The following is a 23,764-nucleotide window of genomic DNA, read 5'->3' as shown; positions in this document are numbered from 1 at the left end:
CTGACAGAGGACTAGAGCTCCTTTTCTGTGGGCTACAATACTCCACGTCATGACCTTGTTTCGATTATAAATGTAGGAAAATTCTGCTGTGTCCCCCAGATGATGAAGGGAACACAGAGCCTGGGTTTCAGTCAGATCTCTGCATGCCAGGTGAGTGTAACTGGCTTTATCCAATAACAGAACTGTTGGATTTTGTTCGGAATGCAGCTTCGAGCTGCTTCTCCAAACTGTTCCTCCTCAGTGAGTGGGGTTTCAGTTATACTAAGAATGTGCTTGTCTGAAATGTTTGCCTCATCAGATGAGCTGAACTGTGCTGCAGATGGCCCATGGATTTATTTCCTTGTCATGAATCATGAGGGGTTTGTCAGTGAAGTAAACTCATCAAATACTCATTTCATGATGATCTGTAATGCCTGTTTGTCCTTTGCAGCTACCTTAAAATGAGATGTGTGTGCCTAAACTATCACAGATAGTTTTTTGTTCTTCTTGTGAGCCTTAGAGAGAGCTCTTGGAAGAGCTCAGAACTATTTCTGGACTTCTACAGAGCATTTGCCTTTTGTGAAGTATGGGAAATACCTGTACCGACCTTTGTGCTCCTTTAGATTGAAAAATAACAAATTCCCACAGGGAGAATTTTCCAGACTTTTTCTTTTCCTCCTGGAGCTGTCAGTGTGTAGAAAGGGGGTTGAGCACTGTGTAGGTCCAGAAGGGCAGAGAAGATAGAGGATGGTGAACAGGGACTTTGAATTCTTCTTCAGCAAGGAGGTTAAGTCCAGAAGACTAATTTTTACAGATCTCTTCTTCCCTGTAGACTTGTTAATCTAAAGTTATCAGTGTATTAGTGATGCTCCAAGGAAATGTTGAGTGCTTAATTGTCCTGGTTTTGGCCAGGACATTCATGCATTAGGTTAGTCTAATGTTAAAATTTGAAGAAAACTGTACTGGTAATAGTTTCTTTAAAACCAGGCTTTGTTTGGCATTGGGCTGATGATGGTCAGTAAGAATTGCTCTAGTTGCTGTTGCCCTTTTTGGAAACATGCAGCATGTGATTATTTAAATGTAGTTCAGTATTTTCCATCTTGGAAACGAAAAACCTATGAAATGAAATAATTTGATGAAGTATTTTCAAGTTACAAAGAGAATCTATAAGATGTGATGACAGTTGATTTCTATTTTTAAAAGTCCTGTACCACAGCAAAAAAGGGAGACTTATTTTGGCCAAGGATGCACTTTGAACTGTAAGTGTGTAACACTTCATTGCAATGGTTTAATCTTTGCAGGAGATCAATGGGATCACTGCTGCACTGGCTGAAGAGCTCTTCCACAAAGGTAAAGAACCTGCAAGAATTTAACTGGGGATGGTTCCCTCCATGTGCATGCGTGTGTATACCTGTGAGATTTAATCTCCAGACCATGAGATCTGAGCCTTTCACATCAGACCGAGACTTGTTCTTCCTCTTCACCTTTTTCTGCTGTTTGTGCTTTGATCCAAGCTGTATTTGAGGAGGAACTGTCACAGAAGCCCAGCTGCTTTTGGAAATAAATCAGAAATTGATGAATTCCTTGGTATGTTTTAGTGCAACCAGTCAGGAAGTTTGTGTCATTTCAGTGAGCCTTGATAGAGTGTGTTGAATGCATCACTTCACCTGTCTTAATGTTGTTCTTCCAGAATTCAGGAAACATGAGACCTTCTGGTCAGTTAATGAAAGGATGTGCTTTTCTGAGGCTGAGAGCTGAAAATGAAATGCACTACTGCAACATCTCTAAGTGGCTCACCAGGAGCAGGAGGCGTGTGAAATGATTAACCCATGCTGGCTTTGTTTTGAGGGACAGGAGGCTGAATGCTGTGCTGTGATTCTGGCTGGCTGAGGTGATAGGTGAAGCGTGGTTCAGATTGTTCTGGCACAAAATTAACTTTAGGTGAAGCCACTTCAGAGGGGGCACTCAGCAAATTGTGGAACACTTTAAGGAAGGTCCTGAAGAACTGTTCCCTGACTCTGTAGTGCCTGTAGCCTCACTAGTGCCAAAATCATTGATGTCTGACCGCTGTATGTGAGTGGAACCTTGTGGTGATGTGCAGCTGGACTCTGGGACTTGCTCCCACTGAAGCCAAAGGGAGTTTTACTCTTTGGAGAACTCTGCTTATCAGGAAAGCCGATGCTCTCCTGTCTGTCAGGTCAAACTGGTGTCCTTAAAAGGAAGAGGAGGAAGATGTTAATTCCACGTGTGCATGTATTCTGACTGCTGTAATCCACATTTGCTCTTGGGATGCTGTCAGAGGAGGCTTTTGGATGCTGTTTCCTAGTGTTCCTGGAAAGAAATGGGATTGTAAAAATGTTGCCAGATAATGCATTTCCTGCCCTGGGAGCTTGCTCTGGTGGTAGTGTGGTGAAAGTCCTCAGACTGTCCAAGAAAATGCTGCAGCTTTGCACATCAGCAGCTTAGCAAAGGATGTCAGGTTTGTCTGTTAGATGGTAGGTGCTGCTTTTTCTGGTTAGAATAAGTCTGAGCTGCTATTGAACTTAGGGATATCTCAAAGTTTAGCAATTTCTATGTTGTATAAATGAACTTTGGTTCCAGCCCTGTTAAGAGGGAAATTTGCCATTAGTTGCGTTGGGAGCTTAAGGCTTGAATGCAGAGAGTGCCTGTTTGAACACTTGGATTATTCTGGTGTTAAAGAAAATTTATCTGAATTCAGTGCTTCTAGTTTAGAAGCAAAAAGGACATTGTTTTGGTGCCTTAATCATGAGCTTAGAATATAAATGACAGAGATGAAATCGCTGACATTAGGTTTTGCAGGTACCATTTGCTCTTTGGTAACTGGGGCAGCGTTGTGTTCGATACCATCATCCTGTGTTTTTCAGGAGAGCAGCTCTGAATGGCTGGAGAAGTCTTCAACATCAGACCCTTGCAGCCATATGCTGTCACTCTACAGTTGCTGCAGGGGGAGCCTACGTGTGCTAATGGAGATGCCAAAACTGATCTAGGTCATATTCTAGATTTCACTTGTCGACTCCAGTATTTCAAGGTGAGCCATGTTTGCACAAGTACTGGCGGTGTTTCTGCCAGAGTGATGGGATTCTTGGCATGCTTCTGGAGCCTAGTTAGAATGCACAAGATCTTTACTGGCAGTAAACACCTGTAAGCATTTAGAGCTGGGTGTTAAACAGGTGCTTATTCTACCAACCTTCAACATAGTTCTCTAAGGAAGACGTTGATTCTGCCATGTGATGACATCTCTTCAGCGGTGCCCTCTAGGGTTTCTGTGACAGAGCCTTACTGGGTGCTGATAGGCAGGAAGGAGGCAGGAAATATTCATTTCAGCCTTGCATTCTTTGACAACACTATGGCTAGGCCAGTGCATAGAGATGCATACATGCATGTGTGTGTAAGTCCTGTCCCCTTTCTCACCTTTAACTGTATTGGAAAGTTTAAAAAACCCCAAACCAAACTAACAAAACCATCAGTTTTAGAGATGAGTGGCCCAGAATTTCCAGGAAAAATGCCATTACAGAACAAATGTAAAATGGCCTCAGAGAACTTTTGTCTGGAACCAGTTTGATGTTTTGTTCTTCTACCAAATCAGTGAATTACAAAGACTTGTGCTGAGTAGCTTTTTTAACACTGCTTGCTACAGGTCAGTGTCTTTTCAGCCCTTTTATTACATGAAGAATTTCCTTGTAACTGTGTGGTATGTTCAAAGATGAAATGAAGTAGTGGTTTGGGGAAGGTGCACTGGAGGGCTTGGGAAGTTTAGAAAGCAAAACCACAGCTCTACTGTTATTCCTGTGGATCTTCAGTTGCCTTTGCCATCCTCTGTGTGTAGAACCTGTTGTTCAGAGGATTCTCTGGGTGGAGAAGAACATATGATTTAGAAAAATATTATATACAGCATATTATTTAGAAAAATACTTGAGAGTTTCTGGCCCTTCTGAAAGCTTGTGTGTGGGAGCCTTCAGAGTTTATAAGATATATGTAAGACCAAAAAAAAAACCCCAAACCTTAAGAGATTTCTCCCAAAATTTTATTCACAGCAACCAGAACTGCAACCACCTGCCTTTTGCACTGGTGCCATGTGCTCTGGCCAGAATGCTATGGGCACATGGGAAAACTAGATGCCTTTTTATGAGATGGTCTAATGCTTTCTTCAAATCCATCTTGTCAGTGCCTTGGACTTCATCCCCTGGGCTGGAATTGAAGACAGTTCTGTCCTGGAGGATCCAGGTGTTTCAGGGAAGCTGGTTTAGTGAGTGCCACTCTGGCTTGATCAGCTGTGGATGAAGCCTTGCTCAGTCTTGTCTGTGGGATTTGAGTGCCCCATGTGCTACAAAATACAAGCACCAGGTGGCAGCTTAAGTTCAGTGCCTCAAGTTCAGAGCACTTAGCTGGAGTGTAACTGATGGTTTGGGTTTTCTCTGCTGAAGAGTTAATCTGCGAGTTTCCTGTATCATCCCGTGTTTGACAAAGGGGTTGGAGCTGTGGCTGTCCTAGCTGCTGTACTTGTGCTCTTGCCCGTGCACAGCTGTCTGAAGTGAGCACAGGTTGGGTTGTGTACACTGACTGTTCTTCCTTGTTGATGACCAGGTCACTGGAACAGGGGGACCTTTTGGAACCAGTACCATTCAGGAGCATCTGTTGCCGTTTGACCTGTCAATTTTCAAATCTCTTCATCAAACAGAGGTACAACTGAGCTACTGCCTGTAATTTGAGGGGCTCTGTAAATGCCAGGTCTGGTGCATGTCTCTCAGGCTTGGCAATTGCTTTGCTTTGGTGCTGGGGTTGGGGCATGCAGTGTTCAGGAGGAGTGTTTTATTTGGGAAACAGTGTGGGGTTTTTCTCAGGACTTGGCAATACGGATGCCAGATGTAAATATTCAGAAGAGCTTGTGCATGTCTTCCCAAAGGATGTGTGTCATTTCCAGTGTATGCAGAAGCTACCCCAGGGTGGCTTTCTGTCCCTGTGAAGCTCCAACAGATGGGTGCTAATGGGAGCTCTTATTACAAAGTACTTCTTGTTTGGGAAGCAGCAGGGATTTCTGAAGTGATGTGAATTTGCTTGAGAAGGTTCACTTGAGTGCAGCGCTTCTGGCTTGAGAATTTGCGGCATTTTTTCGTTGCTCTGCTCTCAGTGTGGATCACAGGGCTTCCACTGGGAGTGTTCAAAACCTCTTTCATCCCTTTCAGATCTTTCCAGAGTGGGAATGCCTGGTTGTGTCACACAGCCCTTACCCTGTGTTCCCTTCTGTTGGGTTCAGGACCTTTTGTTGGACATGCCTGCTGTCTCACTGATAGGAGAGGCTGTGCTGGTTCAGAGCTGCAGTGCAGTCCCCAAGTCAGGGACTTGCTGACATCTTAGCGTGGGAAGGAAACTTCAGTGGGCTGGTGTTGGGAGTGTGTCTAGCATGGATAATTTCAGGAGTAGCTTTGCTTAGTGTGGGGAGAATAAAAAAGGGTTTTGTTTTGAAGACTTTTGTGCCTGTGGGTTCCTGAAAAGTTCTGGATGGGCTGGCAGCAGACCTGCATTTTCATCTCGTCGTAACTGCTGCCCAAAACCAAACAGTGGTGATCTGGAGAGGTGCTTCCAGGGGCAGCAGGAGTTCTGTGGGAACTGGTTGTTGTTGCACAATGTGCCCAGAGAAGGACCCATTTGCTAGACAGAGGTTGAGTCACATTAAACTGCCGAAAAGACTTTTATAATGTCAAACTTAGTCTGTGTAATGAGCTCATTGGTGTATGAACTGCTGAGCTGGGCATTTTCCCTTCCCCGGACAGTTGTTGTTTATTCTTTGCAGTAAAGAAGGTGGGATACAGCAGTAACTGTGTTTGCAGGTCGAGCTGCACAGCTTGAGGTACCCACCTCTGTGGTTGGTGACAGTCAAACACTGCGCCCTGTTCAACTGCCTGGGCGGTTGAACCTGGGGGAATGCCCAGGGAAGGTAGAAAGTGCCTAGAGAAGATCTTTTGTGCAAAGAAATATTTGGGAATTAGTTTTTCTGTAGTTGTGCCCCTAATTTCTTGCTGTAGCTTTACCAAATGTTGGGCTGTCTGACCTGATAGTCCCAGGTTTGAAGGCAGTGCTGTAACTACTTTCCGGACCGGGAGGGAATCCGTCCTTGAAGCTTTCAGTTGCCTCTGCTGTGTCCCGTGTTTGTTCTGCCATTTCTGACTGTCATGTTTTTCCAATAGCTCAGTCATTGTGGGGGGAAGCTTCTCAAAGGGCTGACCTCATCCAAACATGCTCTGGCCACAATGAGTGTTCGGTTTTCAGCAACATGGATGAAGGTGAGAGGGAGTTTCTGATGGGCGTTCGAAGCGTGTGCAAGAATCACGCCTGTGGTGGGGGAATCCCCATTTGGAGGCCTGGTCCTTTTCTGTCCTGCCTGTTGCAGGTTCTGCTCTTAAAGCTGGGAAGCAGAAAGGGTTTGCTGGCCTCTCAGAACAGACTTGAAGTGATGAGATGTGTCCCTTCACAGGGATGTTTCTGATGCTTTGATTGGAATGTGCTTCTGTTACTCCTCGAGAGCTGAATGCGTGTGGCTTCTTCTCTGGGCTGTGATTTGGCAAGGCTGTGAGGAGCGTACCTTTCACAGTCCCTCTCTTCCTTCCCATTCTCCAGCCTGGGTTGGCTGCCAGTGTTTGGGACTCCCTCCCTGTGGATCTAAAATCATTCTGACACACTCAGCTCCTGCTTTAAGACCTTTAATCTGGGTGATGATAAGGCTTAGGGATCTTTCTTTCATAAGGTCATTTGGATTGCTTGTGAAACAATGGGCTTTCACCGAAGATGCAGGTACCATATTTTTAGGGTGCTTGTCTTTAACAGGAAATCCTGGTGCCAGAGGCCTCTGAGTTTGATCAGTGGGAGCCAGAGGATGCAACTTCAAGCTGTCCAGTGACAGCAGTTATCCCAACTTGGAGAACATTAACAACCTTGGATATGAGTCACAACAGCATCTCTCAAATTGATGATTCAGTGGTAAGAAATCTTTCTTCATTTGTGTGTGGGGGGAAAGGATGGCTGGTCTTCTGTGGCACATGACTCAGCAGGGATTTTGCAATTTCTTCATGTATCTCTCTTCTGAAAGATTTCCCCTTGCACTGTCCGTGCTTGAGCTCCACAAGGTAATGCTGTGGAGATCAATGCACTGCTCAACTTACTCTGATTTTTAGTTCTGTAATCTTTATCCAGGGTTCTGTGTAATACAGACAGGCCTGTTTGAGCTGGAAAGGCCTCTTAATGAGTTTGATCTGTAGTTAGTGGGGCTAAACTGGGGGCAACTTGCTTGTCTTCAGTGAGAACCCAGGTTTCAAATGCAAACGTGACCGTGCTCATCAGAGTATTCTGGTTCTCTCACCAGCAGGTGTCTGCACTCTTGCTGCACTAGAATGGGTGCAGAACGCTTTTTACTGCTGAAAGCTGAGAAGAGGGTCTGTGCCTTGGAAAGTTCCTGCCCTTTGCCTGTTAGTTGTTAGTTGGTTGGTGAAGGAAGTACAGCCAGGTTTCTAAGGTAAAACGCATTTAACATGTGCACCTTCTCCCTTCTAGAAATTAATTCCCAAGATCGAGTTCCTGGACCTGAGTCACAATGGGGTGTCTCTGGTAGAAAACTTACAGGTAAGGGATGCTTTTGAAGGTGATGTTTGCCAGGCTGCCCAGGACCTTCCAACACAGAATCCTTTTGCTAATGGATTTTGCCACTCATCTAGCGGAGAAGAGTTTAAGCCCAAATAGCTTCCTAGCATCAAGCCCTCGTAAGGGTGCATTTCTTACTTGCCAACACTGACATGCAACATGTAGTTCTTGACTAAATTCAGTCGTTGCTGGCTGTGTCAATGGCTTGGGAAAAATAGAGTGGAGGAAGTTCCCTTTCCTGCAGGCTTAATCCTGTGTAATGAGCAAGTTCATGTTGTGTTTGTCAGCTGGGCAGCATCCAGCATGAGCAAATGGACAAGCCTTTGATATGGTTCAATTTTAGCAAATTGGTGTGTGACCTGGATTTTCTGTGGTCTTGTAGCATCTTTACAACCTTGTTCACCTGGACTTATCCTACAACAAGCTGACATCGCTGGAAGGTGTTCACACAAGACTGGGAAACATCAAAACTCTGAATCTAGCAGGAAATCAGCTGGAAAGGCTGTGTGGTCTTAACAAGCTGTACTCTTTAGTCAACTTGGATCTGAGCAACAACAAAGTCGAACAGGTAACTACTGATTTTAGTGTCAGATTGCTTTAGAACACAAGTGATTTCTGTTAGAGGGTGAAAGTGCAAATAAAGTGGCTGGAGAGAATTTTTTTTCCTGGTTACTGTTTGTATGTAATTTAGTCAAGAAATGCTTAGACTGTGGTGGTGTTCTCATTTAGCCAATCTGTGTATTCATCCTTTTACTGAAAAACTTTCAGATTGATGAAGTAAAAAATACAGGAAACCTCCCGTGCTTAGAGAAGGTGGTGTTATCCAGCAACCCACTGAGCATCATCCCTGACTATGGGACCAAAGTACTGGCTCAGTTTGGGGACAGGGCTTCAGAGGTACGTTAGAACAGCTTTTTCTTTCTAAAGCCTGGTGAGGAAAGTTGTGTGAATGCTCTACAAGCCTGAGGAGTTTTTAGTGGGGGTTGGAGTACGTCTCTAGAGAATGGAACCATTTGTACACTGCTGGGCGTGCTCCTCAGATCTAAGGGAGAGCTTGCCCTGCTTTCACTGGGTAACAGGGTGTTCCTGTTGGAAGGTGCCTGTGCCAGTGGGGTGTGGAGCTTCTCAAGCCCTTCTGAGTTTGCATTCAAGTCATGAGGTCTGACGTGGTCATTACCTTGTTTACAGGGTTACAGACATGCACAGCATCTGCATCAAACTATTTATTTATGACATAAGTAACAATAAGTTACAGAGCTGCCTTGTTTTCTGTATTTCTGGATGTTTTTAACATTTTTAGGTCTGTCTGGATAACACTATCACCACAGAAAAGGAACTAGACACAGTGGAAGTGCTGAAAGCCATTCAGAAAGCCAAGGAGGTGAAACACAAACTGAGCAGCTCTGATAAAAAGGTGAGTTGGGTGCTGTGAGAGCAGAACGTGCTGTGTACAAAAGAAGCCTGTGAGTCCTCTCCAGATTGGCTTTGAGCAGAATTCCTTAAACTCACTTCTCATGGAAGTGTGTGCAGTGTTTGTGCTTTACTGCAGTGTGAGGTTTGAACATCACCTCTTTCTCCTATTTAGATTTCAATGCAATTTCAGGATGTTCCTTTTTCTGCTGGCTTGGGCTAGAGGAAGTGGGAGGAAAAGAGAAAATGGCCTAATGGTACACACAATAAATATGCAGCTGACCTCAACAGCCGTATTTTCCATCTTATACAGAGAGTGCTGAGGTGTGAGATCAGTGCTTGTGTTGCAGAGGACTGAAATGATTTTCCCAGACTTTCTTCTTGCGAGTATTGAGCAATGGGAAAGGATCAGAAGTCTGAATTGTCCTGTTCTCCTGTCTGCTGTGCAGTGGGTTAATCTTGTTCTGGAAATAAGTTGTATTATCAGGAGCTGTGATGCCCCTGCAGCCTAAGAATCCTGTTGTCGTTGTGGTTTGTGAAACTTGCTGCTGGTTTTGTCAGTGCAGGGATCAGTGATCAGAATGACTTCTCTAACCGAATTCTTAGTGGAATTCTGCTTAGTGGGAAATGGGAACTTGAGAGGATGTGAGCACCAACGTGTGGCACCCCTCAGAAACCCAACACATTTGGTACTAACGTTCTTTTTACTCCAACTGGGAAATCTTTGTAGACTTAGTGCAGTTCAGGTTCTGACGTGTCCCGTGTGTTTAGGATTTCTCTTTAATTATTGCCTACTTTCTTTATTAGATCAGTGAGGACTCCAGGCTCACCGCTGCCAGCTCCAAACCAAACTGTTCTTCTCTTCCTGTTCATCCTTCGTCTCCCTCTCTGCCTCGTCCTGTCAGCTCCAGCCAAGGTAATCATGTATGTATCGTGCTGCTGGGCTGAGCCTCTGGGTTCTGCGTCTCCAGGCTGCACTGATGTACCTGGATGTTCTGTGTAGGGATATGGGGCTTATCAAGACAGAGCAGACAGACCCGGCAGCTTTGGCGTAGTGCAAGTGACATGTGACCTGGCAAAGCTGACCTGATGTTCACTGTGGTGTTAATTAACTCGAACAGAAGTTGGGGCACGGGGCTGCTTTTACTGCAGAACAAGCAGCAGCAGAGGACTGTATCTCTCTTGCTAGTCTAGATACATGCCTTCATGGGAACTGTGGCATCTGTAGACACGTTCTAAAGCTGCTTCTCTGCTTGTTGGTCTGCACAAGGGGAGCTGGAGCATCTGTTCCATTCCTGCTGTTGGCAAGGGCTGTGTTTCTGTCAGGCCAGAATGGAGGTCGGAAAAGGAGATGAGTAAGAGGCAGTTCTGGAGTTTGGGTTCAGACTGAGCCTGTGATTTCAGCACACTGTTGTGTTCCACAGCACCTGCTGACCTTACCTGAAAATCCCATTTCACTGGATGCTTCAACCAAGGGTACCCACTGCATTAGAACGTAGAACAGTGGCGTGTCTTGCATCTTCTGCAGGGGCCCGTGGGACTGACTGGGAAATTCATGTGTGTCTGAGAAGAGATAAAGATGCTTTTGCTTTTGCCTGAATGAAAGCTTAAAATGCAGTAGGGTATATCTGGTTGGGGATGACTTTGTAACCACTTAGAAAAGTGATGACAGTCTCCATAATTTGGGGCGAAACAGCTTACTCTTACCAGTGAATTGGTGGGTGGGGGAAGAGGTCTTTGGAAAGAGTCTGTTCCTGGCATTTCTGCAGAATCAGTAGAGGTCTCAGATCACTCAGTAAAAATGAAGCGATGGCGTTTAAGTTAAAGGAGAAGCAATTTAGATGCAGGTTTAGTTGCTATTTATGTGCTTGATTTGCCTTTGGAGCCCTTCTGGATAACTTTTCACCTGCAGGTGAAATGCCAGGTTCTCCCAAATTAAGCCAACGCTGGCTTTAAAGCATCAAGCATTGAAGTTGCAGGAGGGAGACAGCCTGGCTATAGGGCAGCCTGGGGTTTTATGCAGGGCTAGCTGTAAAGATGCATGCTAGCAGTGGCTGTGACTGTTTAGGTGTTACTTATTGGTCAAGCATCTTTTTCCCTTATTGCAAATGTTTAAGGAGCACATGAGTCTTGGAAAAAATACCAAGATCTTTCTGAACTACTTGGGAATTTTATAGGAAAACTGGTGTAAGACTGGGGTTACTGACTGTGGTCCTTTTCCATAAGATTCCTGTAGTAGAGTCTTGAGGAAGGGCTTTTATATTTATAAAAATAAATATAAAACTGGGATATAAATATATAGTGGGATATTTATAAATGTATTAATATATAGTGGGATAGCAAGGAGTAGGACAGGATTAGGACATTCCTCAGCTTTAACAACAGAAATGAATTCTTTGCTACATACCTAGCTATCAAGGGTTGTTTTCAAAATACTGATTTTGAGAAGTCTATTTTTTTAAAAAAGGAACTATGCTGGGCAATTTATTTCATTGTTAGACCTGAAATCAGGAATAATGGAATTCATTTTCTGATGCACTATTTCTGTGAATTGTTTTCTCTGCAGTTTCTCTAGACACCATCTGTTTCACTAGCATTTTATTCAACTTAAACATCACTTCCAAATGGCTTATGGCAAAGATTAAACATATATAGAGAAGAGAAATCCAGCAATAATGCTGCCCTGTTCTGGTTTTCTTGTCAATTTGAGTTTCCTTCTGGCTAACATGGTTGCTTTGTTCAAGCAGTAAATCTCTCTTGTGCTTCCTCTGCCTGAGAGATGGTTTGGTGTCATCTACTAAACTTTGCCATCAATCCAGAAAGATACAGGCAGGAGTTCTTATGCCTGAGGAAGAAGCTCACATGCATTGCCAGCATGAGCCAGCTGTGTGCTCCTGCAGCTTGGAAGGCCAATGGTATCCTGGACTCCCATCAGAAAAGGGGTGGCAGCAGGGACAGGGAGGGGATTGTCCCTCTCTGCTCTGCCCTGGGGAGGCCCCAGCTGGAGTCCTGTGCCCAGAGCTGGGGCCCCAGGACAAGAAAGATGTGGGACTGTTGGAGAGGGGTCAGAGGAGCCACGGAGATGATCAGAGGGCTGGAGCAGCTCCCCTACGGAGAGAGGCTGAGGGGGCTGGGATGGTTCAGCCTGGAGAAGAGAAGGCTGTGGGGGGACCTCATTGCAGCCTTCCAGTCCCTGAAGGGAGCAGAGAAACAGGAGGGAATCAGCTTTTTGAAAGGGCAGACAATGGCCGGACAAGGGGGATGGATTAAAGCTAAAGGAAGGAAGGTTTAGGACAGATATTGGGGGGAAGTTCTTTCCAGAGAGAGTGGTGAGGGGCTGGCAGGGGCTGCCCAGAGAGGGGGTGGGTGCCCCATCCCTGGGGGTGTTCAAGGCCAGGTTGGATGGGGCCCTGGGCAACCTCGTGTAGCTCCAGGCGTGGAGGTTGTTGGCCCTGCCTGTGGCAGGGGGTTGGAGCTCTGTGACCCTTGGGGTCCCTTCCAGCCCAGCCCAGGCTGGGATTCTGTGATTGGGATTCTGTTGTTTATTTGCACGTACGTTGTACACGCGTGAGCGGGCCGGCTCTGTGCTGATGCTGAGAACTGGGGTGCTGGGTTGCATTCCTGCCAGGCTGTGAATATCAAACAGGCAAAAAGCCCAATGTCCCTGAGAATATTTCAGTATACTGCATTCCTGATCAGTTTGTAATGACGAGTCAGGCTGGGATCCTTCAGAAAGGTTCTGATCGAGGGAAGATCATTTTCTTGAGTGGCATTTGAGGGACAGGACCTCCTGCGCCAGGGTAAAGGTTTTACAGATCTTCTGCTTGTTTGCTTGACGCCTGCAAAAATGGGAGTGAATGCTGTGAAGCTCACAGACTGCTCTGCTATGGCTTTGCCAGCCTGGCAATGCTTTGGTAACACTCAGGGCAAGTTTCAAGGAAATGGACCAGTTGTGTTAAAACTAAATTACATGGAGAATTCTCACACAAGATGTTGAGATTTAAATTGGTGGTTAGCTTAAAAAATGAGCTTTAGCAGTCTTCAGTGCACCTTCCAGTGCACTTAAGGATATTAAAATTGTGCCTGGTTTTGTTCTGTCCTGGCTGTTCTGTGAAGAGACCCTGCAGCTTTAATGACTGATGGTCACATTTTGATGATACAATCTTAATTCTAGTTGTTTGACAGACACTATTAGACATTCATTTTGGTTTTACTTCAGCAATTTTAAAAGGTCTTTGTATTTCTTCTAGAAATAATTTGTGAAGAAACAGTCCTAGCCAGCAGTCTTTTGCAATCCAGTAGTTTGACTCCTACAGACTATACAGTTCCCCAGAGATATTTTGAAATACCAGACTCTGGATGTAAAAATCAGGTAATTGCTACACTTGTGTTTATTTTATGGCAGTTTTAATGTGGTAGTGTTTGTTTTTTTTGCAAGCTAATTTCTGATATTAAACTTATGTTGTTATAGTAATCCACAGCAAAGGTATTTTCATTCTCTGAGCTGTTATAATTGAGAAAGGAGGTAGCCCCAAATTTGAGTGGTGGGTTTGGTCCACCTTGTACAGTGAGTGCATGATCTGAATTCACCAGAGTTGCAGAGAATTGTCGCTGTTGGGACTGAGATGTTTACCTGGCATTAGCGTCTCATTCAGTGTGCTCTGAGATGCTGAACTGCTATCTGAACTGAGCAGTTCAGCACTTTTTGGAAGACAGGTCTCTTCCTCAGAGAGTGGAAGAACCTTCTCTCTGGCAATAGGTGTTGGCCTAATTGGTCTCCTTCAAACTCCAGCTGTTTAACTTCTGCGTTGTGATGTCATTTTTGATATAGGAAATGCCCTTCATATGCCTGGCTTCAGGGCATGAGACAGCCAGCCCTGAGGGACTCTGCCTCTGCTGCCAGCGTGGCTGGGCTTTCTCCAGGGCCTTTGCCTTTTCGCCTGGCTGTGCGCTGCTGCTGAAGTCTGTAGTGTGCTGAAAGGCCTACAGGCCACATCTGTTCTCACTGCGTTCCTGGCTGCCTCAGAGTGCCCAGCCTGAACTAAAAACCTGGTGTGTCAGCATCCTCACAGGTCAGCTGTTCAGCTGCCCACGGGTACAGCAGTCAGGACTCAGCAGGGAGCTGCTGGCCTTAAAAAGCAGGAGCCAACGTTAACTTTGCTTTTCACTTCTGCTGAAATCTGGCAGCAGCTGCCACTGCCTGATGGTTCTTTGTTCCGTAGGCACCTGCCTCTCTGTTGGATTCCTGTAAAGCACATGGAAGTGATCCTCAGATGTGGTAAGTGAGACTCCTGAGCTCTGGCTTAACCCCCATCAGCTTTTTGAGTCCCAATAGTGGATGGTGCATTTCAAACCCGGCTTTAAGGCAAACCAGTGTGTCTGGTTGCACGCTGCCTCTAGTTGTTTTCAAGCGAAATCAGTGGTAAGAGTATAAAGTCTTTGTAACCTTTGAACCCTGGAATAAAGTCAGTGGCTTCAAGCCAGTGATTTGCAAAGTGCCTGTTGGGTTTGGGAAATGGAAGATGAGCTGAACACTTTATTTTTACTTCTGATAAATTGCACACTCCCAGCCTCTCAACCAGTGGCTGTGCACAGTATGAAGATCACAGAATCACAAGGTTGGAAAAGACCTTTAAGATCATTAAGTCCAACTGTTCCTGTCCCAAGCTAAACCAGATCCCTGAGCACCTCATCTACCCTTTTTTTTAAACCCATCCAGGGAAGGTGACTCAGCCCCTCCCTGGACAGCCTGTGCCACAGCACCATAACTCTTTCAAGGAAGAACTTTTCCCTCCCATCTGCAGTGACCCTGCCCTGGGGCAGCTTGAGCCCATTGCCCCTTGTCCCATCTCCTGTCCCCTGGCTGAAGAGACCATCTCCCACCTCTCTTCACCCTCCTGGCTGGGCAGTGGAGGTGGGGAGAAGGTCTCCCCTCAGCCTCCTCTTCTCCAGGCTGAACACCCCCCCGCTCCCTCAGCTGCTCCTCAGAGGATTTGCCCTCTAGCCCCTTCCCCAGCCTGGTTGCCCTTCTCTGCACTCGCTCCAGGACCTCCCCGTCCTTATGGTGAGGAGCCCAGAACTGGACCCAGCACTCGAGCTGCAGCCTCACCAGTGCCCAGTACAGGGGCACAATCATCTCCCCAGACCTACTGGCCATGCTATTTTTGATATAAAAAATTAAATAGTTACTATGTAAAGACAAAACAATGTATAGACACGAGATGATCTGAAAGCATCTTGAAAAATCAGTGGCAGGACAAGGGAATAATTTCAATTAGGAATATTTCTATCAACTAAATGCTGTAAACGGATAAAAGAAATGCAGAAATGAATACAACTGCAACCTATGCATTCTTGACTGTTTAAGATGTTTTATGAAATTAGGCTGATGTAACTGCAGTAACAAGATTATACCTCAAAGTTCAGAGCAGCAGCAGCACCATGAGCTGTAGGTAGCTGTGACTGTTTTGAAACTCAGGCTCGTACTTTGCCTTGTTATCTCTTTTGCAGTTTGGATCCTTCAGAGGAAGAACAGCGTGCAGTGCCTGACCCCTGTAACACTGTCATCTTGCCTTTTCATTGTATGTCACACACTGCCACAAACCAAGATTTTACCCAGCACCTTTCTGCCTTGATAGTGCAGACTGTGCAGAGATCCCCCCCCCCCTGCTTTACAGAGGAGAAAGGGAGCCCTCTGGGTGACACCAAGAGCACAGACAAAGAAGATGGCTCTTTTGAAATGGGGCTTCACGAAGGAGATGAGACTTCTGAGTTCAGCACTACTTCAGATCCTCGGCCCTCTGACCAGGGAGCAGTGGAGAGTGTTGCAATAGTCAAAATTCTCTGGAGTGTTTCTATTCACATTCATCAAGGCCTCAAGCAGTTTGCTTCCTGTTTGGTTTTGACTGAAGATCTGCCAGCTGTGTTTGAGATTCCTTGTCAGGAATGGAGAGGAAATTGCCAGCACATCCCTTCTGCCTTGAAGCTGGTGCTGTCTTTTCCATATACTGATCTTCTGGAACTTGGCTTTCTCCTGCCAGAAATCTGTTTAACCCTGAAGCTGACAAATGGTGACAACTGCTTGTTTGTTATTTCAGACTCCCAGAACCTGCAAGACTTTTATTCCTGTTTACACATGCGTTGCTCTCAACACTACACGTCAGTGTTAGGAAGCTCCGTGTTGTACTGTGGACCAGCAAACCTCCCAGAGTTTCTCTGCCAGCTTAGGGAATTGAATTGCATTTCAGCAGATGATGTTGAAATAAAAGGTTGTTTCCCAACATACCTTGTTTATGGGAAGAAAACCTGTGTCCAGGAACTCCTGCACCAAGCAGAGTCAGCTGGTAGTAACAAGGACTGGTCAAAACCCGTTTTGTGTCCTGCACTTTATTCTTCAGTGTCTAAGGCTTCTGCCCAGGGTCCCTGTGTGGTCCATCCCTGTTGGATATTTCTAACACGCCAGCATTTGTACCTAGTAAAGGTGGATTTCAGTTTGCTGCCAGGTAAATGGGGAGGCACAGAAGAGTGGAGAAGTGTATTTAAGCTGACTGGGATTCCGTTAGCATCACTGGTGCTGCATCTGACTCATGGCTCCATCCAGCAGAAGGGTTCCTTTCTGGATGGCCACGTGCTGGAGTTGCTTGTTGGATACAGATGTGTTAAAGCAGTGTTTGTTCTACCTCATGAGAAATTCCACTTCCTCAGAATCTACAGTCTTTTGCAGAGGCTCCTGCAGGATGTTAAGACTATTATTGTTGTCAAAGCTTCAGGCAAAGCAGACGCTGTACGGAACCCCATGGTGGAGGCAGACAGGCATGGTCAGTCAGCAAGGGAACAGTTCCCACAGAAGCTCTGCTGAAGCCAGTGTGGCCTTGCTGGTGAGTTTGCAGCTGTCACTGGGAATGGGTTTGGGCCTGCAGTGTTGGCAACGTGCTTCATCATTCTGTTGGCCTGTGGTGTGTGTGGAGGGTTATCCTGGGCCGTAGCTGTCTACCTGTTTTGTTTCTGGTTTGGTTTATAGTTGCAACATGTGTTTTCTTATGGAAGGAGACCTGCCTTTCCCATGCTCCCAGGCTGAGGTCATGCCAGATTGATAGATATGCTCAAGAGAAACCATTTAGAGCAAACTATTCAGAGTAGAAGCTGCCCATTCCTGATTTCTGAATGAAAGGATTAATTTTTGTAGGGGAAGGGCTGTGTAGTTCCTTAAATTTTGTGTGTTTTCTGGATCTCTTCCAGCTTTTGCAAGCCTCATCTGATGCTGTCATCTTTCTATCCATCTGAATTTCTCACGCAGAAGATGACAGAAGATAACCAGATTCCTCTTCACCTTCCTGTTTCTGTGTCTCTGCAGCACGTGGCTGGGCTGAAAGGAAATGCCCTGCTGGAGTTTTTCCATGGCAGCGTAGCAGAGGTACTACCCCCAGCCCAGGTGTATAAAAAGATGCCTTGTGGCCTCTCAGGGCTAGACAGTGTTTTTCAAAGGGCTGTCCCAAAGGGCTTAAACCCAAGGGTCAGGCTCTGCCAAACCTGGAAGGGTTTCTATCACAAACTGGTTTGTGTGACTGCGTGCTGGGTTCCTCGCTGCAGCGACGGGGATCCCGCCGGGCACCTCTCAGGCTCCTCGAGGCAGAACAGGAAGGACATTAGTGTGTGTCCAGCAGGAATGACAACTCCACTTCCTTTTTTTTCCCCTTTCAAGGGTCAAAATGAAATAAAATTGTATCAGTACAGGCTGGGGGTGACCTGCTGGAGAGGAGCTCTGCGGAGAAGGACCTGGGGGTCCTGGTGGGTGACAGGGTGGCCATGAGCCAGCAGTGTGCCCTGGGGGCTGAGAGAGACAATGGGATCCTGGGGCGCATCAAGAGGAGTGTGGCCAGCAGGTCACAGGAGGGGATCCTGCCCCTCTGCTCTGCCCTGGTCAGGCCCCACCTGGAGTACTGTGTCCAGTTCTGGGCTCCCTGGGATAAAATAAGCCAGGGATCTCCTGGAGAGAGTCCAGAGGAGGCTATGGAGATGATGAAGGGCCTGGAGCATCTCCCCTGTGAGGAAAGGCTGAGTGAGCTGGGGCAGTTCAGCCTGGAGAAGAGAAGACTAAGGGGGGACCTTATGAATGTTTATCAATAGCTGAAGGATGGGATGCAGGGGGAAATGGGCAGCCCCTTTTCAGTGTCTGTGGGAACAGGACAAGGGGCAATGGCTGCAAGTTGGAGCACAGGAAGTTCCACAGCAACATGGGGAAGAACTTTTCCCCAGTGTGGGTGAGGGAGCCCTGGGACAGGCTGCCCAGGGGTGTGGAGTCTCCATCTCTGGAGAGATTCCAGCCCTGTCTGGACGCCGCCCTGTGCAATATGAGCTGGGCAGCTGCTTTGGCAGGGGGTTGGACCCCATGGGCTCTGGGGGTCCCTTCCAGCCCCTGTGATGCTGTGAAAATGACTGGAGTGGAATTACTTTGTGATGGGATCTCACTAAATCAGTAGGTGGCGCCTTTGTGCAGTACAGATGTACGAGTATGTACTTGGCTGTAGGAACTCTAGAAACAGGAGGAGATAAACCTAACTTGATGTACAGTCTGTGTGGGGAACACCAAATTTAAAAATACAAATAATACCCTAACCTCAGAGTGTGGCACTTTGATAAATCATTGTGCTCTGAGTACAAATCTCAATTGAAAAGCAACTTGAGAGAGACACTCTGTTCACATCCCTCACTTCCAAATCTTCAGTGAGCACAAATGGTAAGCTGTGCTTCTCTTTTGACATCAAGGGATGCTGATAAAGAAAGGTGACTCACTTGAGGATTCACAGTAAACTCATCAAGCTGGGCAGATGCCTCCCTGGACAGCAGCTGTAACAGCAAGAGGTGCTGTTGCTGTCTCTTAAGGTCTCTTAAGGTCATTAAATCCAGCCCCTCGGTAGCATCTGAAGGCTCAGCAGACTTGTTGGCACTGCTCACTGATCAATTTTGTCTGCAGTGTCTTTTGTGCCAAGTCTTTACTGTGTGCTAGCTCCTACTTGTAGTTTTGGGCAGAAAATGAGGAAGAACTTGACCATGACAGGAAAATATGGTTTTACACAAACAGTGGAGTTCCATTGTGTGCACCTCAAAGCTGTGCTGCATTTAACTGCCTCGAGGTGAGCTTCTGCTCTTTGACCACAGCATCTTTAGATGCTCCAGCTGTTGAAACTGTTTCTCTAGTAGCCTATGATGATAAAGCTGCCTGGATTATCAAAGTGTGCAAGTAACTTGCAGAATCTGCTTTCTGTCTTAGGTGGAAAATGAAGAGTTGAGACAGCTCATGTGGTCCTCAGTTCTGCTGTACAAGACTCCCAGTATGGAAGTGATGGCCTGTGTGCTTCTCTCAGCAAAAGCTATTCCCTTTCTGTTGGATGATTCATTTGTTCATGCTGATGAGCATCAGTCAGGTAAGAGAGCTGGTTAATCCCTTACTAGGGTTACCAACCTGATCCCCGCCTCTGGGCTTGTCTTCAGTCTGACCTCAGTCCCGGGGAAGACCTTGGAGAGGGTCATCTTAGGAGCTGTCATGGAGCACATGCGTGATGCCCAGGGCTTCAGGCCCAGTCAATGACCTGGATGAAGGGATTGGATGCTCCCTCAGTCAGTTTGCAGATGACACTAAACTGGGAGGAAGTGTTGATCTGCCTGAGGGTAGGGAGGCTCTTCTATGAAACTGTTGCTACCCAATGCAGTGTCTCACCCAACCCACAGCTCAGGCCGAGCCTGACAATGAAAATATCTTTCTACAATCTAAGATGCCACGTTACTCAAGGGGTTACAGTGTACAGCTGGCTGTCTTTCTTACCCAGGTGTGTGCAGATGAGCCCAGTAATACTGTATCCGTAGGGAGGCAACAGCAACGAGCTACATCTTCACAGCTTTGCAGGCGCTGGACGTGCTGCTGGCTGTAGGGGAAGTGGTGTGACAGCCGGTCACGGGGAGTCTGTATAATCCAGGTCGCTGGGTCCTGAGTGGCAGCCCAAGGGAACTTGCTTGAAACATCTCGCACACCCTGGTGTCTTTATAAATCTTTTAATTGCATAACGTCCTTATGACTTTGTGGCTGTGGGGTTTTTTCTGTGCACTGTGGGCCTCTTTCCTGGGTTGCTCCCAGGACATTGTGGAGTCTGGTTTGATTTGTTATGAATGGGCTGGAGATAAAATCTTCCCGGCCACGATGCCATTTGTGTTGGGTTTAAAGAGGTTTGCTAGGGAGTTGTTTGGAAAAATGAAACTGGGCTTGATGATGCTTTGTTTCAGCTCTCTGTGCCTGGCCTCTTGTTCATTAGAGATGTGAATTTGTTCCTGGTTTAGTGCTTTGTCATGGTAAGGAAAGCCACCCCTAAGGTGGGACAACCTTTTGGATAGGAATGTTGTGGTTCAAAGTTCTGAAAGCTGACCCGAGGCTGTTTTACAATCCTGTAAAAACAAAAAAATCCGTAACTGTGGGTGCATGGTGATTTTGTCTTGAAGTCTTTCCACTGATGAAGAAAGAATTACAAGTACAATTAAAATAAACATTACTATCTGAAAAACTATGATATTTTAGGAAAAACTAAAATTTCCTAGAACCTCTTACAATTACAATATGGTCAGCTGATACAATCCACAAAACATTTCATTTTCATCTACACTCAAATATTTTCGATAATGCCCTGTGATTAAAATGATAAAAAACACCCCCAGACAGTCTAAAGACTGTCTGAGTGACAGCAGGTCAAGTCGGTGGCCACAATCAGAAGCAACATGGCAAAGACAGATTATGAAACAGTAAAGAAATCTTGACTCCAATATAATTTGAGTTAACTTTTTGGAGGTCTCATGGTTGTTTGTATATTTTATCTTATAAATTGGAGGCATGAAGTTCAAAGTCATTTATATAATATTGAGGCCTGAGTTGAATATTGGATATTAGCGGAATTATATGGTTAATAAACCCCTAAATACTATGTGGTCTTCTAACCAAAACATCAAATAAGGTCTTGCTCATTATTTTATTTTCAAATTAGTGAAAACATTTCCTTCATTGCTGCCTACTGCAAGCAACACTGGGGTTTGTGTAATTTTTGTCCTTGCCATTGCTAGATTCAGGGACAAAGAAATACATTTTTTATCTGAGGCCTATTATCATACATAGGAAAAAAACATAAATATGCTTTGTTCTTGCTACTGCCATGTGGACAAAGATGAATGCATTTTTTGGCTAGCTTTGCTGCTGTTGCCAAGAAGAGATGAATATTATCTTATCTTTTTTGTTTTGCTGAACAAAATCCTGCCCCAAGATGAAGGCAAGGCCAAGGGCAGACAAATACTTCATATGGAAAAGGAAGATAAGTAAATATTCACCACAGGGATGTTTGCTCCTGCATGGAAATGCTAGTGAGAATCATGTGAAGAAGAGAAGCATGTTTACATCTTTTTGATTCACTCTTTAACATAGCATTCTCCTTAGGAGCTTTGGAACCGTTTTCCACTATCTGGAAACATCCTGTAAAGCATTCCTGCTCTGTGCTGCGATAGTGCCACTGCCCTTTGTGCACAAAGACTGCTTAAAATACTGGCTACATTATGCCAGATACAAGAACTTCATTAAATTATTGAGAAAAAAGGAAAACAGTTAATATTGTGTTCAAAGGAATATTATATCTTTCCCACTGAGCTTAGCAGTCCAAAAGTTCACGTTTTAGGAGTCCAAAGCTGCAGCCTTTGTTCATCCAAATGACTTAAATGGAGAGCAAAATTGCTTTTAACTGGACTTGAAGATGAAATTCTTATCAGCTCCTTGATAAGAATGATACAAAGATAGTTTTCAAAAACTGTTCCATGGACAGGAAAGGTCAAATTCAGAACTGCATCTGAATTTTTTGTTTCTGGTGCTTGGTTTGTGTTTGTTAGTGAAGAGAACGTTTGCAAGGACTTAAAATGCTGTCAGAGTTTATCTCAGGATTTTATGCCACTGCTGGTCCAAATTCTGCAATATACCCGTGGACCTTCCAGTGCAAATCAGTCTGTACATGTATATGTATACGTGTCTGTATATAGAATATGCATTGTATCTCTGTGCCTGTGTTCCCCTTCACTGGGCCCTCAGATGTTTATCAGAATGGGTTCCAGAACTGCTCAAACATGACTTGACTTCTCTTTGTAAGGACTTTGCTTTGAGGCGATTCGACATCCCCTCTCTGACCATGACTTTTACGTAAACCACCTCCGCTAGACCATCACCGCTCTGATTGATGAGTTTGACTTTAGGTCTTTTCTGATTGTTTGTTTTGGTACATAAAGCTCTCCAAATGTACCTGAGGCTTTGTTACTGTGATTTTAAGTTACAATTTATCAACATCCCAAACAGCACGCTAAGACTTAGAATTCCTACTTATCAATTTAGTAAAGATCCTGTCTTTAAAAAGAACCTTTTTCGATCTTATATTTATTACGGCTGCAAAACTAGCCAATTGCAAGCAGTTTATAGAACTTCTATTCAGCTTCAATAACAGTAGTGTTAAAATAACACCTTGATAACAAATAACTTCTATAATTCCCTTATAAGTAAGAAGTGAGAAAACCAAGCTGTTACAAGCCATTATTGTCAAACATATTTTCAGAATATACTTAGCTCACCCAGTTATTTGAATTCTTTACACCTAAATGTTAAGGGCTCTGCTTTGAAAACAGTGCACGTTGCTTATTTAAAATAAATAAATAAATATATAAATAGACTGAGAATGCATCTGATGGTATTTACAGCTACATTATGACAATCACTGCTGGCAGCTTAACTTACATTTATGCAAAGTTTATGCACAGTGTCTAGACAGTGTAGTTGTACTATGACCTGTTTTACTGTTCCAAACGAGGGAATCTCTTGTAACTGAACTCTATTTAATCTCACTAAAGCTCTGTAAAAACCCTGAAGTCTGCTCATATGTTACCAAATGGTAGGTGGATACTGTGCAAACACTCAACAGATGAAAACTGACATCTTAATGACACCATCAGGCATATGAAAATTTACACCAGCAGGAAATAGTGAAACATCAACTATTCTTTACTAATTGTGTATGAATAACACAACACTGTCTCAAAAAGTAGAATTACAGGAAAATCTCACATAGTTTCACAAGGCAAATCTTATTTCCATTATCAGTATTTTCAGGTAAAGAAAACAAAAAAGTAATAAACCTGTAAATTTCATCAATATCGTTTCCTAGAGGACTTTGCATTATGGGAAAGCTTGTTTGAATTTCTTCTTTTTTATTTCTTTTTTATTTCTTCCAAAGATGATATGTCAGGAGGACAGAAATTTATTAAAGTAGTTCTGGAAGATAAACTTACTAAAGAAAGTTTTCATAGTTGTGAAGCTCTTTTTAGCCTTTCTTGGGGTCATTTATATATTTTTGGTTAACTTTTATATAAATTTGATTTAAACTTAGAATTTCAATTGGCTAAACCCAAGAAATTTCAATAGTGATTTGAACACTTTTGTTTGTTAAGTTTCACATAAATGACAGTAAACCCAGAGATTTTTTCCCAAAACTGAAACATTTCAACTCTGCAAGCACAGAAAAATGTTCCTTAGTTCTTGTTAATTTTTAGTGGAAGTAGAGCCCTCATTCCTTGTCGAATCGATCTATCACCGCTATTCCTTTCCTTTTGTGAAAGCCAAGTTATTCTGAGAAATTAGCAGGTTTTCTTTTTGTTTAAT

General features: G+C 44.7%; 1 protein-coding gene across 1 annotated transcript; it reads left to right on the top strand.

The window, feature by feature from the left end:
- Positions 1-726: 726 nt before the first annotated feature.
- On the top strand, positions 727-22,276 carry LOC311204520 (nischarin-like; the record flags this gene model as incomplete). The annotated part of the gene is given in 18 exon segments (XM_084280933.1): positions 727-765; positions 1,281-1,329; positions 2,865-2,875; positions 2,879-3,028; positions 4,585-4,680; positions 6,186-6,281; positions 6,823-6,975; positions 7,546-7,614; positions 8,015-8,200; positions 8,401-8,529; positions 8,933-9,046; positions 9,850-9,958; positions 13,293-13,414; positions 14,265-14,320; positions 15,553-16,878; positions 17,281-17,455; positions 19,313-19,466; positions 22,209-22,276. Coding segments are annotated over 18 exon segments (3,102 nt in total).
- Between the last annotated feature and the right edge of the window lie 1,488 nt (positions 22,277-23,764).

Source organism: Gallinula chloropus (genome assembly GCF_964237585.1).
Source record: "Gallinula chloropus genome assembly, contig: HAP1_SCAFFOLD_146, whole genome shotgun sequence".
Taxonomy (NCBI): domain Eukaryota; kingdom Metazoa; phylum Chordata; class Aves; order Gruiformes; family Rallidae; genus Gallinula; species Gallinula chloropus.
Note: the sequence above shows the minus strand (reverse complement) of the source record. Positions and strands in the feature narration are given on the sequence as shown.